The 20794-nt window shown below is 35.3% G+C and overlaps 2 protein-coding genes across 11 annotated transcripts in view; one reads left to right on the forward strand and one right to left on the reverse strand.

The window, feature by feature from the left end:
* ADGRV1 (adhesion G protein-coupled receptor V1) overlaps positions 1-20794 on the reverse strand; it is a 606362-nt gene that overhangs the window by 458775 nt on the left and 126793 nt on the right. For all 10 annotated transcript variants that reach the window (XR_010156862.1, XM_063810270.1, XM_063810268.1 and 7 more), the window contains 9 exons: positions 18910-19125; positions 17940-18184; positions 16192-16373; positions 14255-15066; positions 11629-11838; positions 4985-5115; positions 4292-4391; positions 3200-3379; positions 2385-2548 (listed from right to left, as the gene is read on the reverse strand). Coding sequence is in view for 9 of the 10 variants with exons in the window: in XM_063810270.1 (XP_063666340.1) it covers positions 2385-2548; positions 3200-3379; positions 4292-4391; positions 4985-5115; positions 11629-11838; positions 14255-15066; positions 16192-16373; positions 17940-18184; positions 18910-19125 (2240 nt within the window). In the remaining variant the exon portion in view is untranslated. The remainder of the gene's footprint in view (positions 1-2384; positions 2549-3199; positions 3380-4291; positions 4392-4984; positions 5116-11628; positions 11839-14254; positions 15067-16191; positions 16374-17939; positions 18185-18909; positions 19126-20794) is intronic.
* LOC100608211 (HIG1 domain family member 1A, mitochondrial) lies at positions 28-1367 on the forward strand. Its single transcript, XM_003310639.7, has one exon. The coding sequence runs from the start codon at positions 100-102 to the stop codon at positions 379-381; it is 282 nt and encodes a 93-aa protein (XP_003310687.2). The 5' UTR covers positions 28-99; the 3' UTR covers positions 382-1367.

Here is a 20794-nt window from a genome sequence, read left to right on the forward strand (position 1 = left end):
ATAATAAAATACATTTTAAAATAGAACTCCCGAGGGATCGGAAGCCGGCTGGCGTGTGAGAGGTTTTCTCGCTCTAGGGAGATTCTTCAAGCAATCACTATGTCAACAGACACAGGTGTTTCCCTTCCTTCATATGAGGAAGATCAGGGATCAAAACTTATTCGAAAAGCTAAAGAGGCACCATTCGTACCCGTTGGAATAGCGGGTTTTGCAGCAATTGTTGCATATGGATTATACAAACTGAAGAGCAGGGGAAATACTAAAATGTCCATTCATCTGATCCACATGCGTGTGGCAGCCCAAGGCTTTGTTGTAGGAGCAATGACTGTTGGTATGGGCTATTCCATGTATCAGGAATTCTGGGCAAAACCTAAGCCTTAGAAGAAGAGATGCTGTCTTGGTCTTGTTGGAGGAGCTTGCTTTAGTTAGATGTCTTATTAAAGTTACCTATTATTGTTGGAAATAAACTAATTTGTATGGGTTTAGATGGTAACACGGCATTTTGAATATTGGCTTCCTTTCTTGCAGGCTTGATTTGCTTGGTGACCGAATTACTAGTGACTAGTTTACTAACTAGGTCATTCAAGGAAGTCAAGTTAACTTAAACATGTCACCTAAATGCACTTGATGGTGTTGAAATGTCCACCTTCTTAAATTTTTAAGATGAACTTAGTTCTAAAGAAGATAACAGGCCAATCCTGAAGGTACTCCCAGTTTGCTGCAGAATCTCACATATTTTGGATGTTGCATAAGAGTCCTATTTGCCCCAGTTAATTCAACTTTTGTCTGCCTGTTTTGTGGACTGGCTGGCTCTGTTAGAACTCTGTCCAAAAAGTGCATGGAATATAACTTGTAAAGCTTCCCACAACTGACAATATATATGCATGTGTTTAAACCAAATCCAGAAAGCTTAAACAATAGAGCTGCATAATAGTATTTATTAAAGAATCACAACTATAAACATGAGAATAACTTAAGGATTCTAGTTTAGTTTTTTGTAATTGCAAATTATATTTTTGCTGCTGATATATTAGAATAATTTTTAAATGTCATCTTGAAATAGAAATATGTATTTTAAGCACTCACGCAAAGGTAAATGAACACGTTTTAAATGTGTGTTGCTAATTTTTTCCATAAGAATTGTAAACATTGAACTGAACAAATTACCTATAATGGATTTGATTAATGACTTATGAGCAAGCTGGTTTGGCCAGACAGTATACCCAAACTTTTATATAATATACAGAAGGCTATCACACTTGTGAAATTCTCTTGTCTAATCTGAATTTGCATTCCATGGTGATAACATGGTATATGTATTGTTATTAAAGTAAGTGACCCATGTCAAAAAAAAAAAAAAAAAAGAACTCCCAAAATACGCAGTAATTGAAAAATATTTTTTCAACTGCAATATTCATGCTTTCTCCCTCTTTCCCTTCCCCTATCCTACACACTATCTCCTACTCCCTCCGTGAGTACCATTTTTATAAACCTCTTGGAACTGTATTTAGGTAACTGATACACTAAGTCCCCAAAACAACATGAGATTCCACAATATGAAAAATTATTTAAAATGCAATTTCAATCACTAATGATTATGTTAAGCTTAATGTAACCATAATCGCATTTTGTGCCATCTGCCTCTGGTGAGTTTCTCCCCATCTCTAATTTAAGTGGTCCTACTACCAACAAAGATTCTGACATACATGGATTTTCTGGTCCAAAGAATCCTTTGAAGTAATCAAAATACTCCTTGAAACCTCTTAGGTCTATGGCATCTCAAAGGGGACTGCCCTAAGAAAATTCTTTATCACGGACATGTCTGTAATAAAATACATAACAGCAGGCCTGTCTATCTAAACAAGAACAGAAACCCCTGTATGATTAAAAAAACAACAACAACAACAAAATCAAGAAAAGAAATAAGATGATTTAAAGGTACCAGCAGGGGGAACAAGCAGAAAAGAATTCACCAGGTTTCTGGTATTATAATTGTAGAGTGTCCAAACCTGATATTAAAGTCAGAGTAATTTTTTTTTTTTTTTTTACTAATAGAAAAAAACTCAGGTAAACTTAGTTTTCATGAAACTTGATGTCTTAAAATGCAAAGTTACTAGAAGTGTCTTACTAAATGTTACCACTTATGTTATAGATAGACTCTTCCATCAATTTCTACCTTCTATGTAGTTACTTCAGGTTTAATACAATAATAAGGAAAAATATATGAGTTATCGAGTTAATGGGTGCAGCACACCAACATGGCACATGCATATATATGTAACCAACCTGCACATTGTGCACTTGTACACTAAAACTTAAAGTATAATAAAAAAAAATCTTATTAAACTATCTCCCCCTAAGATAAAAAAAAAAAAGAGTTTTACCTCAAGAATGGTAATGTTGATGGCTGCTGCTGTTTCCCCTTCTTCTAAAATCAGAAAGCCAATGATAGGGACAAAATCAACTTCTGGCTCTGCTAGGTTTCCTACTGTTTGGTTCTTCAGACTCAGCATTCCAGGAACCGTGGTATATGTGACATTGATAGCTCCTAATTGAATAGGTTGCAAAAATGTTTTATAATTATCTAAATGTTTACAATAATATCCCATTGTGAATTTTTTGCCTTTCCTAAAAGCACCTTTAGTAGCTAGTATTATTGGTCCCAATTCCTCACCCCTTCCTATATCCATAATCTTTACCATGTGATGGCTCATGGGTGTCTCACTGTGGGAAAAGCATATTTCCCTGCCTCTAGACTTTGAATTTGGATATGTGACTTGTTTTGACCAATAGAACAAGGTAAAAATGATGATGTGTTGGTTCTAACCCTAGACCTCAGGGGGCCTTACACATTTTCACTTGGTCTTTTGTGCTACCATTGGTTCCCGGAGAAGAATGACAGACATATGGAATAGAGCCACCCATGGCCAAGCCCAGTGTAGATTAGTAGACCCACAGAGAGCCTAAATTACTGTATGCTGCTGAAATGTTATGTTTGTTAATTACACAGCATTTCTGTGAAAACAGATAATTCCTTTAATCTTTTCAAAGATAAAGAAGTTATAAAGTTCTGTCCTGAATGAAGAAATATTAATTTTCTCCTGTCCCCGATTTATTTTAGCAATGGCTTTCATCCACACAAGTAGAATATTAATAAGCACTTGCCTGGAAACCCCATTCATTCTAGAGTAACACAAACCTAGAGATCCAAATTCTCTGTTGATGAAAAGCTGAATTGTTATGTTAGCCTCTTGTAGTAACACAAATCTTGATGAAAGAGCAAAATTTAAAACTCCATGTGGTTCATCACTGGCTTCTACCGTGAGGACAGCTGCATATCCTTGAGCATCAAGCAGGGCGATTCCGGCTGGTGGAACTCCTAAAAATGTCAGGCAGGAATCTAACAGTGATTTGGCATTAGCTTTTAATCGCTGGAAACATAACCTCACTCTCTGAAACATTAAGGTAATCAAAAGTGTTCTATTTACTTCTCTAACAAATCTTCAGGTTAACAAAAGCCACATTCCATTTTTCTTTCAGGTGGAAGATCATGAACTTCTTCACTTCACATATTACTGTCATTATTGGTTATATTGGTTATCAGAATTATAGAAATTGAATATAAACTGAGGAAAGTACCCAGATAATTTGCTTAAAAATGACTCAATTTGGGCCGGGTGTGGTGGCTCACGCCTGTAATCCCAGCACTTTGGGAGGGCGAGACAGGCGGATCACAAGATCAAGAGATTGAGATCATTCTGGCCAACATGGTGAAACCCCGTCTCTACTAAAATACAAAAATTAGCTGGGCATGGTAGTGCACGCCTGTAGTCCCAGCTACTCGGAAGACTGAGGCAGGAGAATCGCTTGAACCCGGGAGGCGGCGGCTGCAGTGAACTGAGATCGCGCCACTGCACTCCAGCCTGGTGACAGAGTGAGACCCTGTCGCAAAAAAAAAAAGACTAAATTTGATTTATCCATATAATTGGTCCAAAATTCAAATTGCCTTGTAAGTCTCAAATTAATTTCAAAAAAATTCTACCTTCGGAAATGAATTTTATTCTGTAAGTAACCATTTAGCAAAACGTTTCAGGGCTTCTTTCCTAGTCTATAAAGATAAGTATTCCCATATGATGCTAATGTTTTTTAGATCTAACAGTTCTAGGGGACACATAATAAAGTAACATTTTAAAAACTGGTATGCATCTAATTGTTAAATACAGAGAAAACAATTTTCTTTCTTTTACGAAAAGAATATACCAAAAAAAATTAAAATTAAATTCTGAATTACCTTGTGTCCTGACATCATACAGAATGACTTGGTATACTTCTTTCTCCTCAGGAATGTTGTCATCCAACAAATGCACAAACAACGTTGTATTCAACGACCCCTATGTCATACAGGAAGAAATCAATCCCGCTGTCGTTATTGAATATGAACTATCTCCTGCTTTATTTTTATTCACCTTATAAATTGTGCAGGCAAACATATTTTCATTTAAACAAATGTTCTGTGGCTTAAAAATAAATAAATAAAAACCACTGACTCATGGGAACCTAAGCTCCAAGCAGACAGGGGCTAATTGTGGAAGATCTTGAATGCTGAGCTAATGAACATAAATCTTATTCATTGAGCAATGTAGCACTATTGGAAATCTCAAAGCACAAAGTTGGAGAGGTTTCTACAACAATGGTGAGTAGAAAAAACTGAAGCAGAGAAAAGAAGACAAGTGCTGCAGGGACACTAGTCATTAAAAGTCCAATGTACTACTCAAGGCAGACGGTAATATTGGCTTGGCTTAATATTGAGGCAATGAGAAGGAAGATAAAAACAATTAAATACATCATCAAAGAATTCATACGAAGTAGGTCTGGAGAAGAGAGAAAGATAATAACTACAACAGTGCTGCTTTTCTATCCCATTTTCCTCAAAATACACCATTCTTTCTAGATATTTGTGATCGACTTTTCTTTGCAGTATTACCTCAGGAAAGAAGAGTTGTCCACTAAAGTTAGCAAAATTGAGTTCTAGATTTTGCCCAATAATTTTCCAGTTAACAGTAACATTTCCTCGACCAGGGAAAGTTCTTATCACATGGAATTGTAAAATTTCTCCTGCAAGTAAAATGTGTAAATTGACAAATGCTTAATGGAAAATAAACTTCACATTTGAACTCAACAAAACCCAAATCCCAAGCATGCAACTATTACAGCACCTTTCCCAAGAACATTACGAAGCTGTTTTGTTTTGAATTTTCTAGAAGCTTTATACATGCTTATTGTTTATTATCCCCACTTCTAAATACTTCAATTTAGTAGAACTTGAGGAAATTCAATGTGTAAAAGTTACAAAAGCACATGCTAAAATGGGAAACACAAACTTTTATACACTCCAAAACATGCATCAGAACATAAGTGTTCTGTAAATTAAAGAAAATAATAAAGTCCTCATGATAGTAACACAAGTAAATTCTTCCTTCACTTTTCAAAAGGGCACAAATCCTTACACTGATATGCAATGTGATTTTACACAATGCATGCATAAAAATGCTTGCAAATACCTGAAAATCACATTTCTTTAGTTGTAACTTACATATACCACCAATGATTTTGTATTATAAAAAGAAATACAAAGGAAAGGTGTCAAATCTGTACATCAACATCTGTAACTTTGCCAAAGTTACAGTTATCCTTCCTGGATAATGGAGATATTTTAGATCTCTTCTATTCCTGGCTTTTGTCCCCATATAATACTTTACAAAAGTGAAGAAAATCATAACATGTCTTTCAAATTGCTAAAAGCATAAAGTAAGCTGTTAGGGAGCGTGCTAATGGCCATATGACTTGTTGAAAATATGCTCAATTCACTAGCTTTATATGATGATGAACACAACTAAGAAATACCAATGAACTGTATCACTAAAAAATTATTATTATGCAAGGATAGAATGATGTTTAAAAAGATTTAGAAGACAACATCCTTAATCAAACTGTATAGCATAGACATATAGTTAAAAACCACAAACATTCACTAAAAATGTCACTTTTAGTTAGTTTTAGTTCAGTTAGCTATCCAAGTAACTTTTGTGTATATAAGTAATATCTTCAAACATTTTTTAAAAAGTAGAAATAAAGCAATAAAATTTAAACACCATTTTCAAGTATTTTTTAAACCGCCACATTTTTTATTTCTGAAGACAACTAAACAAATATTTCTTATAGGAAGACTTCTTAAAATATCATGAATTAATTAATTTAGAGACCATCTTAATTTCAATTTAAAAACACAAAATAATTTTTCATACTAAATTTAAACACAATTTTAACAAAATGAACATTTTAAGGAGAGTGGATAATATAAACAAAAGCATTAGAAAGGCTTCTTAAAACACATTTTAAGTGTGTCAATACAAAAAAAATTAGTTACCATGACATTAGTAGACTATGTCTTAGATTTACCTTTTAAAAGCACAGGAATTTCTAGATCAGATTGTCCAAAGATTGGGATGAAAATGAAAGACTATGTATAGTCAGCCATTGCTAGCATACCATTTAAAAATTTTCTATTTGTAAAACTTGTGAACAAAATATAGACACTACTGTGCAACTCTGGTGTCTCTCTATTGTACAATATATAGAATTTCTTATAGAGCAAGTTTGGAATATTGAAAAACAAAAATTTATTACTAAAAAGCACAGAAAAATCTTTGAAGTTATTAAGCTATTTCACCTACAGTGTTGTCTGGTGACTCATAAGAGTCATGGTTTTCAAACTTTTCAAATCACAAAATTTGTTAATGGTTCAAAAAGAAAATTATGGAAGTTTAATGAAGTACTAAAGTGCAAAGAGAACACAAATGGCAAGAAAACAAAATGCAGATCAAAAAATTTCCATGTTGAAGGGTAATCTATAATCACAATAATAAAATTGCAGTTGCAAGTTTAGACACAGAGATTTGGGAATAAATACATCATTTTTAGGTAAAAGTAAAAATAAAATGCTTAGGAGAAAAGAAAGTAAAATATTCAGACAAACTTACTACATGTAAAAACACTCAAAGTCTAATACTACTTCATCAATATCCCCTCTGAAAATTTAAAAAGTTACTATGAAAGTAACTTGCAAGAAAATACTGCAAAAATATAATTTGAAGTATGATACACACACACATATACACAAACACATGCGCACACACACGCACATAGAGAAGCACATATAAATAAAAGATAAATGAAGTATTTCTTAAACACATAATCTTGTAAGCCTAGTGAAAATGTATCATGTCAACAGCAAGAATAGTGTGAAATTTCTTCTAAGCAATAATCAAAAGGGAGGTATTTATTCTGTCTCTTTATTGCAGACTCCCAGGAGCCAGGTCCATTTAAAATGCCTCCTGGAAAAAATGACTGGACATATCAGAAAGATACCTTCTGCCAGGATGAAAAGTCAAACAGTCACAGGAAAATGAAAAACTTAAAAATAAGTGCTTAGCCTTCCAAATTTAAGGGAAAAGACAGAAGAAAAGTCTTAAGAGAGGGTATGTTATTTTTAGATGACAAAGACTTTACTAGGTACTAAACAGCCTTCTAGTTTTTGCCCAAGATGAAAGGCAGAACAACCCTTACATAACAAAGTGTCTGACTACATAACCGGACAATCATCTTGATACGAAATCCAGAGTTTACCAAAAGTTAGTGACATATTTCAACTCTAAAGCAGATCTGTTACATGGTGTCTAGGACTAACCTAATGCAGATAAAGAATATGAATGAAGAATGCATTTTAATAAACCTAAGTGTTTTAGACACTTATTTTCAAGACCAGAATTCTTTTTACAAAGATAAACACCAACTACAATGTACATAAAACTAATGGAAAACCAAAATACAGAAAATATATTTAATAGATTCGTGTATACATGACATACATATACTATCCAAATTGCCCTCTATAATAATAAAGAAAATGGGATAAAACAATTATAGGAATATGAATAATGTGAAGCAGACTGTCAATAAGAACAGTTAAGAAAAAGTTGAGTGTTTCCAGTAGAGCGGTTCTATATATTTCTTTAAAGAATCACATTTCTTGCTCAAATCTTTGTGTAAAAAAGATTCACGCTGTCCCTAAGAGAAGAAAAAATTTAAAATCCATTGAACATGACATGATGATTATGCTGCTGCTCAGCTGGGTGACTGAGAGAAACACCTAGCACAGATTTATAAAGAGCACATTTATACCCAGTGTGCAACCACAGTAAAATCCATTGTCCCATATTTCTAAATTCTGTCCATTACATTTGAAAGAAAGTAATATTTACCACTGGGCAGCTCTCCAACTGCATTAGGACAAAATGTAGAAATAGGATTCTACAGAATTCAATACATTGTTAGAGACTAAGGCAATTCCTCCCATGAATCAAAAATGCATTCTAGAGCCAGAAGTTCAGCACAGTCCACATTTTAAATCTAATCACGTAAATGAAACTCCAACACTAGGCTAAAAGCAACGTTAACACTGTTAAAAGCTCACGTGGCACAATTATTTTCACCCCATTTGTTTAGCGGTTATCTCTGAAGAATCACCATGATGTTTTCATTAATTCACTTTCATAAAATCATCATGATACACATTTCTCTGTGCAATTTTCATGGTAATATAAAGCATACACAAAATACTGAACTATTGTGGCTTAATATGTTTTTGAAAAAAATAATTTATAATCTAGGAAAAGGCTTAGGAATGAAGAGAAAAAAGTAAGTAAAAAATAGAAATTGACTCCAACTTTTATGTAGAAAATGTAAAAAATCTAGGGAGCACTCATGCCAGCAAGAAAAGCAATTTGGTGTTTTAGATTGATATGCTAAAGCAGATTTTTAACCAATAACACCTTTGGACCATTTATTTTAATTAATAATCTTTCCTCTTTGCCTCTCCTGCAGATAATTAGCTGTTGGAAACTGACGAGGCCACAATATTGTTTTCAGGTGAAGTTCATCTGGGCCAAACAGACTGTAGGTGTTCATATATGCAGTTTCTCCAAGATGTTGTGGTACCCAGCAGGAGGGCCTCCGTGTCTTCAGAGCCCTCCAACTCACCACTAGCACCACCATCCAGGCTCATAGGATGCACTTTCACAACATTAGTGGCCCTACAGTTAAAATTCATTAAATTGATCCTAGCATCCAAATTGTTTTGTATTCCTTAGAAAAGAAATTTCATCACACTGCTGAAAAGTGCATGCCTAGTATAGCTCTAAGTCCCTCCTTAAATCTCGTCTATCCTTTCCTGATCTCAGCTCTTGTTTGTACCTTCCATACCACTAATACTTTGCTTCTCTTTTCCTTCCCCCTATTTCTTCAACAAAACAAATCCAAAATGCTCCCGTCATCTGTTCTATCCAATGCTTCTCCTCTCCTTGCTGTCATAGCCAATAAGCAGTGCTTCTCAAAACTTCATGCTGTGAAGGACAGGGCTTTGTGTTTTGTTTTGTTTGCCTTAATCCATTAGAGGCTGACCCTCTTATAAAACAGAATAAAATAAATGACTAGATAAGTTAAATAGCAAAAAACTAACACAAACGAAAAAGACATACAAAATACCAGCCCATAGATACTGCTTTTGGATATCACAGCAAAGTGAAATTGTTAAAAGAGTTTCCAATCCTCTTGTCACAGACCAGAAGCAAACACTGAACAGGCAGCCTCCTGAAAGCCACATTGAGGAGGAACCCCTGAAGACCTCTACGTTTGTCATCCTTAGATATTTGCTTCCTATCCCCAATACTCCTTTAAAATTCATCTACCATTGCCACTGTTTTATTTGGCCCATTTGAGATCTAACTCCCCTTTTTGGCCATGTTAGTATGAGACACACTGATTACTGATTACTCACTGATTACTGAGTAATCAGTGTAACTGATTGAAAACACACTCTCTCCCTGGTTTCTCCCTGCCTCTCCAGCAAAGGCTTCTCTCTCCTCTCAGGTAATTTTTCTTTCCCAGCACCTTAGTCTGATGTTCTTCATGGTTCCATTCCGATAATTTGCTTTTTTTCCTCTGTCCACAAAAGTCATCATATTCATTTTCCAGATTTCAGCTATCATCTTTAACCAATGTCCATCTTTAACCTGAAACAGAGTCAGGTTCTCTCACTAATTTCCTTCCCTCACACAGGCACTGCTACTCAAATTCATTATGCTTCCAAGTCAAATAACTTCAAATATTTACCAAAAGTCCCTGCATTGCCAGGTTCTGCAGCAGACGCGAGTTCAAGCAAAACAAAGTCTCTCCTCACTAGGTGCCCTATATAGCACGGGTTTTGGATTTGACACAGCTGGGCATAAGCACTACCACTGAATAATTGTTGCTATTTAGTCTCTCTCAAATTCAGTTTCCTTGTATGAAAATCTGGTGTATACAATTATACCTATATCATAGGACTGCTGTTAAACTTAAGTGAAATAATGAAGGTGGAGTGTCTGCCACACAGAAAACACTCCGTAAGTGTTACTGTTGTCATTATTATTAACTATTCCTGCAGTAACTCTGTATTATGTTACAAATAACTTTTTGATAGTTGATGATCTGTCTTTAGGTTAGATTTATGGAATTATTCACTTTTACTCATTACTGCTATGACAACATGCAATTCCAAACCGTTAATAAAAGTAGAGTACTGAAAATGGCTCGAATATTTGCATGGATAAATAAACTTGCAAGTTGGAAGTACAGTAAGGGAAAAGGTAATACAGTAAAATACATTCTGTTTCTGGCACAGCCACTAACCATCTGACACTGTCAAGTCTTTTAATCTCTCTATGTCTCAATTTGTTTTCTCATCTATTAAATAGATGTCCAAGTACATAATCTATACCCTTTTCATTTATTAACTATTCAAGGTAAAATTATTTTTTTAATTCCAGATAAACTATGTAATGAAACACAGGCTACCAATACCTATTTACCCCAAAACAGGCTTACTCGAAGACAAAAACACTGTTATGTTTTAAACACACAAAAATTAGCCCATCTATGCAAAACCCTACATATGATGTAAAATATTAAGTAAGAATTCAAGAAAATTACTGTTTTTTAAGGGAAAAAAGACATTTTATAAGGTTTGGCACTTTGTTCATAAAATATACAAACACAATATAAAATCCAGGCTAAAATATTCACTGATTACAAACTATTACTTGTTTTTAACCGGTTGCCAATGTTTCACTGTTTGATACCAACAGCTACCCTTGAGCATACACTATACTTGCCAGGAACTATGCTAAGCACTTTACCTTTATTAGCTCATTTAATCCTCACAAAGAAACCTATGAAGTAATATTTTGAATCATTTAACAAATGGGAAAACTAAGCATTTCAGGTTTAACTTTCTTAAAATCATACCAGTAGAGAATGGCAAGCTAGAACATGGTATTGGTTTGCAAGGCTCCTAAATCTGGCTAAACAGTTCATTATAAAGCCTTCTCCCAAAGAAGTTCTATGCAGATTAACACACACACAGTTCAACAAAATAATGAAAGGGAAAAAATATCAAGTTTTAAAGAACTAGACAAAAGACAACATCCATAGAAAAGAAAATGAATATGCTTAACAAAAAAAGGAACCCACCTTCATGACCTATGACAGATCTGGAAGCTGTCTGAAAGCTAACAATTCCTGCCACATTGTCATTGGCCAAAATGTTCACTCTAACAGTGTCGGAGCTTGGCAAAATTCTACTTCCACCTTCAGTGTACACCAAACTAACTATGATACTTTCGTCATCCTCTGGTTCAGAGTCATCCAAGATGGTTAAAATGATTGTCTTTTTGGTTTCACCTATAAAAACATCAATGGAATAAAAACCAAAGCAACAAAATCACCAACACAGAGAACTCAGAAAGGCCCAAAATAATTTCTATGTTTAAAAGTTAAATAAAAATATCAGTGAATTATAACAGTTCCATATCATGGGCAACATAAGCAAATTTTAATTATATATATATATATATATCTTTTCACATATCAAACACTGTAAAATTTCATTAATGAAGGCAGATTGTGGAGAAGGACATTTTGAATTATGGGAAAGTTAAAAGGTAGAATTGTTTCAAAGAATCATGGCTTTACTTCCTGGTTGTTAGCCAAGAACAGTGACCTAGCTAGGAAAAGAGCTTCAAAGATGTCCTGTTTAGAAACAACTCCCTTTAGGAAAGTGGAGTCTCATTCTCATTCTGGCATTACTGTGATAATTTTAATCAGATATCAACACAATACCTTCCTGAAAAACCAGGAACACTTAGGGAATCGTGGTCAAAATGAGGAACTAAAAAGGGATGTCAAATTCTGAGCAAAAGAACCAGCCTAAATGAGATGCATCTTTGAGTAACTCGATGAGATGACAGCATCAAGTACCAGTCTCCAGGAAGTAGTGCAATGAAGGAAGAAAACAAAAGAGGAACTCAAAGGGACAAGTGACAGCAACAAAAGTCCAAGCAATCTACTTTGCAATTTGATCTAGTAGATAGGGCACCACAGCATGTCCCTAAATCCAATACTTTCTGCCGTTCAGCCTAAGGTGTCCCCTATTTATTTTCTCCCCACTTTCTGGAGAGACAATGAAGGAGTGGGAAAAGAAAAGGCAGGGAAAAGGAGAAAGGAGATTAAATGCATGTTCTCTCTTTTGTGACCCTGCTGCATTTTCATCAATACAGCAGTGTCAAGATTGCTTTAAGAGAGTCTGCATTATCTAAGAATCTAAGTTAGCAATAGCTATAAAATAGAGTCCATTTTGTGTGATGCTAAGGTTATAATTCATGGTAATGGTAATTTATATAATGCTATTTCTTTATATATAACTTTCTTTGTAGTTAACATAACCACTGGAAAAATCCAACTTTATATTTTCATTTCCACTCCCTCCTCGTCACATTTTCATTATTCCTTTTGAAATAGAAAAGTTACCAATTACTAACCTGTTCCCATCTTCCGTCAAGCATATCATATCCCACTAAATCCTCAAATCACTGACTAGAAAATAACCATAATAAAAATATTCTATACAATTTTTAAAATTTACTCTATAGCGGGCGCCTGTAGTCCCAGCTACTCGGGAGGCTGAGGCAGGAGAATGGCGTGAACCCGGGAGGCGGAGCTTGCAGTGAGCCGAGATTGCGCCACTGCACTCCAGCCTGGGCGACAGAGCGAGACTCCGTCTCAAAAAAAAAAAAAAAAAAAAAATTTACTCTAAAACATAATGATTATTATATGTTTCAAAAAGCGTATTACATATGTACCATGACCTCTAATTAGTTTCCAAAAAAAAGTATATGCCTTAAAAAGTTAAACAACAAATACAATGGATTGTTCTAAAATATAGAATTATGAACAAAGTTTCTTTCCTGCATTTTGTTGTATATTTTGAGGTTTTTAGAGTATACATTACTTTTTCAACCAGAAAAGCACTATGTTTTTTAAAATTTTGTGGAATATATAACTGCCCAAATGAGGATGTAATCAATAATCTCAATAAAGATAGCTTTCCCACACCCAGAGAAAACTATTTTAAACATACTAACTTTCCCAATTTTAAATAGCACACGAGTCAACCAGTCCTGAAAAAGAACCACTCAATCTGATCCTAATTCTAATTAGCTGATCATGTAAAATATCAGTATATTGTTTATGAAAATTTACAATAGTGATCTCAAGTGTAGGAACAGTATTATAAATTTATCATTAGGATTAATGTAACATAAATGCAGTCACCAAAGTTTATGCTACTTTTACTTACAAATAATTTTCTCTGATGATATTTCCTGATTTGTCTAGTGCATATGAAAATGTTTATCAATTAATACTCATTTTCCTAGCTACCACTGCTTCTTACCAACATGTATGGTTGTAAGCACATGGGTCATTATTAAAATTTCCCTTACAAAATTAGAACTTGCCTTATAGTTTCCTCTGTGCTTTGTCAAAGACACTACTATCAAACATAAAGGGATAAAATTCACATATTCCCGGAAAATCTATTTTTTAAACTAAAAAGATATATATGTACAGTCATGTCAGTCTATGTATGTCATGTCAACCATTAACAAGCCAATTAACTTCTATTTTTTTCTAAAGCCAAACTACATTTCTGTATATTAACAAGAATGTACACAGTAAGAATTCTTATAAATTTTATCATAAAAATGGACTATGATGACTTTACCAGGGCAACTGAAATTCATTTAGAACCATTGCTCACCTTCAGCAAAGGTCAGAATCTCTCCAGCACCTATAAAATCTAAACCTTCAGTAGCTGTTCCACCAACAACACGCCATTCGACTGCCACTTGACCTAAGCTGCCCCCTGTCCTGTGTATCGTCAGCTCCACCAAGGTTTGGGGCTGCTCCTGAACTTCAACAAATAAGCCATCTTCGGAAGTATTGGGACTAATACTGTAGATCACAAACACTCCAAAGGCATCACCATTTAGTGCTATGACAACTGTAGAAATATTTGGCTGTCCTATGGTTGGCTGATTTTTCAAACTGGCTGAAATGTTCATGAGGTGAACTTCAAGGAGAGAAATTAGAAAACTCTCATCCATCTCTGGGAAATCATCAGGAAGAATAGACACTGTGAGATTTGCGAATTCATCACCTTCCTGCATTATGGCCCATTGCCTTGTCACAGGCTCATAGTCACTCCCAGCCACAGCCTGACCACTAAAAAGAGATGCTACCCTGGTCATGTTTTTCCTGTAGGTCCAGAAGTCTGAATTGTTGACAGCTGGGCTGATCCATGATGTCATCCAGAAACACTGGGGAGCCTCAGAAGCACTGAAAAATGAAAACGCTGAGCAAGCTTGTTCCTTAAGGCACAAAGTGGCACAGGTATACAGGGGCTCCCCCACGGCAGAGACATTCATCCAAGTTCTCCAAAGTGGGTCAGGCACCCCTTGAATTGGAGATTCATAGTAGGACAGTAAATCTTGACCTTCCTCCATTGCCAGAGCCACTACATCAATGTCGGAAGTACTGTAGAACAACAACAGCCGACCAAAGTGCCCTCCGCTAAAATGTGGAGTGACAATTAAAAGACAGGTTAAGCACTCAAAGTAATTACAAATAGAGAAGAGGAATGCTGACTGTGGTCTTTAGTTTTTTAAAAAAATGTTTAAAGTCATAGTACAAACACAATCCTGTTTCTTAATTACACTTGTCTCCCAACATTTTGTTTTCTCCTGTGAGGAAACCTTGCTAATTTTCAATCAAACAACACTTATTTTTAACCAAGCTATGAAAATATTTTCCAAGGTATGCAAATTCAGGGTTTCAAAACAAAATTACAAAGTTAATTTTTATTGCTATACTTAACGGAAACAAAGTAACAATGATAACAAACATGACTACATTTTGAGGAAATGTAGTAACAGTCAGCCCTCCCTATCCACAGGTTCTACATCTGTGGATTCAAGACCGCAGATCAAAAATATTCAGAAAAAAAAAATTTAAAAAATACAAACTTTAAAAACCAGTCCAGTATAGCAACTATTTACATAGCATTTACATTGTATTAGGTATTATAAGTAATCCAGAGATGATTTAAAGTATATGGATGGCTGTGCGTAGGTTATATGCAAATTTTATATTTTACACCACTTTATATTAAAGGGGAGCATCCATGGATTTTGTTATATCCAAGGACCCTGCAATCAATCCCCTGTGGATACCAGAGAGATGACTGTACTTGTCACAAATTCCCAAGATCCTGTTTTCTATTTCTGAAGGAGCTCAGTGAGCCCAATGCTGCCTCACAAAAAAAGAAAAAAAAAAAGCAAGAAAAAACAGACCTAGAAATCAGCTCCTTCATACATCATATAAATGTTCTTTAATTTAAAAGCCAGTTATATTTAAGTACTAATTGTAACAAATTACAGATTAGAGCAATGCATTTCTGGGGTTAGAGAGCCCAGTGATGTAAAATTTATTACCCATTTCACTAACAATAAGTATGATAAATGAAAGGCCCTTTATACTAATAAGCATAATTCAGTTAACACATTAAAATAACCTATAAAATAATTTATGGCACAGAAAAAAACACAAAACCTAAATGATTTAACTGTGCAATGGATCCTTCCCCACCACCCCACAATTCTCATCACTCCCACAGAGGCAAGTAGCTATCTCATATACCTTCGCCTGACAGTTATATTAGCACAGGAACTTCTTTCCAGAGGCTCTTGAACACGATAAACCGTCTGAGCAAAGGCTACTGTACCATAAGGATTATCATTGGCAGGAATAATAATATTTGCAATTCGATCTAACCCAATAGTACCTCCACCAGAGGCATCAGTTAGTTGCACTTGGATAACCTAAAAATACAGTGAAAACTTCCTTAACAGCATCACAGTTCTGAAATTAGAATAAAAATGATTCAAGGGAAAAAAATCAAACATATACATACAAGTACAAGAACAAAATGGAATGAAATATAAATGGACTAAAAGAAACTCCCCCAATTACACTTACAAACCCAGCATGTAACAGAATAACCCATCATCAACATTTAATAATAGAACCTAGTTATATATAAGACATACAGGCTGTTTAAACTCCTTAATATTGTTATATAATCATGTGACTCAATTTTAATATCCCTGTTTATGTTTACCATTTCAATAATAGGACTTTTACGTCCTATACCTTTTTTAAAAAAAAATCTGAAATATACATTTTAATGGAGCGTTAATATACTATGCTTTATTTCCCACATTATCTTAAATAAAATTATTTGACAAAATTTAAAACAAAAACATACTGTAATGCCACCTAAATTTAGAGAGAAAAAAAACAGAAATGTTTTTTATGTGCTAATGAATATCTAATATTTTAGAAGTGAAAAGTGGCACAATTAGCATTCAAAATAAATTTTATGAACTTCTATAAAATTTTATACTATTAAAGAATAAATGCTATCAAAAGTAATTTTATGAGATCTAAATGTTAATACTTGAATTTCATACAATAAAATTATCTTCAGCCAATGTATGTTAGTGATTAACTTTTCCACTGATACTGTACTTATATTTGCTACCTTGCTGCTTCATCAGGAAAAGGAAATATCAAGAAGATGCATCTCGCATGGTATTTTTCATATAGTAAGTTCTCAACAATGGTTGAAGAATAAGTGAATGAATGAATGAATGAAAAACCACAATAATACTTAAGATTGACTGGCTCACACCCAAGCCAAAAGGGAGTATAAATATAAGTTAAGAGTTTATACAGAACAGGCTGGGCACGCTGGCTCATGCTTGTAATCCCAGCACTTTGGGAGGCTGAGGCAGGTGGATCACCTGAGGTCAGGAGTTCAAGACCAGCCTAGCCAACACTGTGAAACTCCGTTTCTATTAAAAATACAAAAATCAGCCGGGCATGGTGGCATGCACCTGTAATCCCAGCTACTCGGAAGGCTGAGGCAGGAGAATCCCTTAAACCTAGGAAGCATAGGTTGCAGTGAGCCGAGATCATGCCACTGCCCTCCAGCCTGGGCGACAAGCGTAAAACTCCATCTCAAAAAAAAAAAAAGAAAAGAAAAAAGAGTTTATACAGAACAAATGTATTATAAATTCAGACATATATATGTGTATATACATATATATATATGTATTTAACCTTTTAACCAAAATGTTGAACAATGCAAGGAATTGTACAAAAAAGTCTTATAGTAGTAAACTGGCATATGTATACAATCTATTTCTAGAATATTCCTGCTTTTGTCAACTGTAAGGATCACTTTCACACTAGCATAGTTTGAACATTCTTGCAGGAATAATTTATTTGACATCCTCTCCAAAATGTCACAACGGCCATCTGTTCTAGTCACTACAGATACGGTATGATTTACAGTGTCATTCTATACTAGCCAGTCCTCTCACCTCTTCAATCTCCGGAACGTCGTCAGCCAGGACCTCTAACAACAAGGTTTGAATGGTTTCCCCAGGGGCAAAGGTCACATTACCTGAGACAACTCGCAGGTCGCCAGTAGCAAGCTGTCCATTAATGGTGGCAACCCACTGAACAGTAACATTGCCGAGTGTCCCAGAATTTCGAATTATTGGCAGGTTTACCTTCACTGAGTTAAACTCAGGTTCCTCTACAATAAGTTTAGTAATCTGAACACCTGAAGGGTAGACAGAGCAGAGTTCATTTCAAATACAAAGTGAAACAGAGATAACAGTTAACCAAGCACCATCCTATAGTGGATTCTCTTCCCCCCTAAGCAATCTAAGTTGCTATAACCCACAAAAACCAGAGTAACATGCTGTGATACAAATTGGTCTGCTCTGCCAAAATTTCCAAATTATTTTTCACTGTGATAGAAGTAGAAAGCACAAAGCCCATAGGGCTCAAGTCTATACCAGACATGAGTGACAGGTCCAGTGAGCACAGAAGCCGATTGCACAGTGCAAGCCTGCTCCAGAGGGGCAGTTGCTATTTGGTTCCCATGACTGATGTTATGCAGGAAAGGGAACTTGATATTGCCACATTTCCTATTTATCAAGAAAGCCCAGAAATCCAAATTTTTGTGTAAATTTCTATAAATTAAATTATTTTTCTAAAGAATTGCCTAAGACTCACAAAACACATACAGGAGCCAGGTCACACCCTAAAGCCAATAGTTCGTGACTTCTCCACATACGCTAAGAGATTGATTTAATTTCTTTTTTAAACAATCACAAACGACTGCCAATGACTGTGTACAGATGTCCCATATGTCAGTAACAGCAGGTTAAGAAAGAAAACATGATCAGATCAATTCTGAGTCTCCAAAAGTAAAGAAAAGATCATTATCTATGATCTATACATACAGACAAGTCAAAGAGAGACACAAATTAGTCTTCATACCAAATAATCCATAGGGGTCATCAGAGGCCTCAATAATAATGACTGCCTCTGTTAAAGCCCCTAGTCTGGCTCCTCCTGTTGTTTCATTCATCAGTTGCACAAGAAAAGATTCTTCCAGTTCAGGATAGATATCATTAATGACATATATTGGCACGGCTTTACTGGTTTCCCCTTCTAGCAAGACCACATCTGATGAAGCTATACTATAATCTTCACCTGAAAAGACCAAAAGTAAAATGTTAAGACTTCTAAAATATGATCAAAACATTCCATATACTAGGGAAAAACTATCAGGTAACAAACTTTATGGATCTACTTGGAAATACTTTTTTGAGGATATTGACTACATTTATTCTAAGCAAGAAGACTTTTATGCCTCTCAGTAGAAAAATGGGTTTGATAATGTCACAAAATAACGAAAAAGACTTCCTAGGGGTGCTCAAGTTCATTCCTTCACTTTCAGAAAGATGTATATCTATTTGGTCTATTTATATAAATAGAGAATCATTCATTACAAGATAGGCCCCCTTAACTACAAGAAAAAAATGTGTACTTTTAGAAAAAAGAACAGAACTAGAATTGTAATGCCACTGGAAAGATAAATTATACCACTGCACAGATATGGGAACGCTAGCATCATCAATCATACAGCTGGACATGAAAAGACTTTCTTGCATAGATTGAAAGTCGCTACTGAGTACTGCTCAGGATGGCAGGAGAGAAAAAAAAAAAAAAAAGGTGGGTGGGGAAAGGAGGGGCGCTTCATGTGAAGACTGAGGACTAATGTCTTAGAACACTAACCAATCCCCACCATCTGTCAGTGTGTGAGGCCCTCTACAGGCAGCCAGGTATTCCTAGGAGCTACCCCAGCCTACACCAGTTAGGTATTAGATGGGCCTGGTTTATTGTCTTTTCAAGCAAGTATTATGGCCAGATGATTTATTTTTTAAAATCAAGCACAGTATCCCATCCATTCACATTCCTGCTCCTCTGAAAGCACACTAGAAAGATTCAAATTGAATAGTTCTCAGGCAAATCTCCCTCTGGATGCTGGGACGGCACTATCAAAGTAGGCAGTCTTCTTATATATACATCTGGCAATGAAGTCATTTTCGTATATATAAAATAGTTAATACTAACTGTTGCCTCTTCCTTGCTCTTCACAAATAAATAAGCAAGAAGATAAAGGGATCCAGAGACAAGGCTGTTGCCAAGCACTGAAAGCATGTAGCTGCCCATTTTCCCTGCATTCCTCAGTAGTCATTTACAAGTGAATCCCTTTCAAAAATGAGGAGTACACTCAGAGAAAACCAGTGTTTTCCTCAGTTTACTTTTCATTGATTTGTGCATATTTTGGTCATCATAGCTTTCAAATTCATAGATAATTTGGCCAAAACTTTTTGCAAAGTCTACAAGTTCAGTGCCATAAATATATAAAAACTCTATCAGCACTTTGGGAGGCCAAGGTGGGCGGATCATGAGGTCAAGAGATCGAGACCATCCTGGCCAACATGGTAAAATCCCATCTCTACTAAAAAATACAAAAATTAGCTGGGCATGGTGGCACATGCTTGTAGTCCCAGCTACCCGGAAGGCTGAGGCAGGAGAATCTTGAACCCGGGAGGCGGACATTGCAGTGAGCCAAGATCACACCACTGCACTCCACCCTGGGTGACAGAGCAAGACTCCATCTCAAAACAAAACAAAACAAAATTGTAAAATCAACATATGGCTAGCCAGTTTTCCCAGCACCATTTATTAAATAGGGAATCCTTTCCCCATTGCATGTTTTTCTCAGGTTTGTCAAAGATCAGATAGTTGTAGATATGCAGCGTTGTTTCTGAGGGCTCTGTTCTGTTCCATTGATCTGTATCTCTGTTTTGGT

Source organism: Pan troglodytes, chromosome 4, assembly GCF_028858775.2.
Source record: "Pan troglodytes isolate AG18354 chromosome 4, NHGRI_mPanTro3-v2.0_pri, whole genome shotgun sequence".
Classification (NCBI taxonomy): domain Eukaryota; kingdom Metazoa; phylum Chordata; class Mammalia; order Primates; family Hominidae; genus Pan; species Pan troglodytes.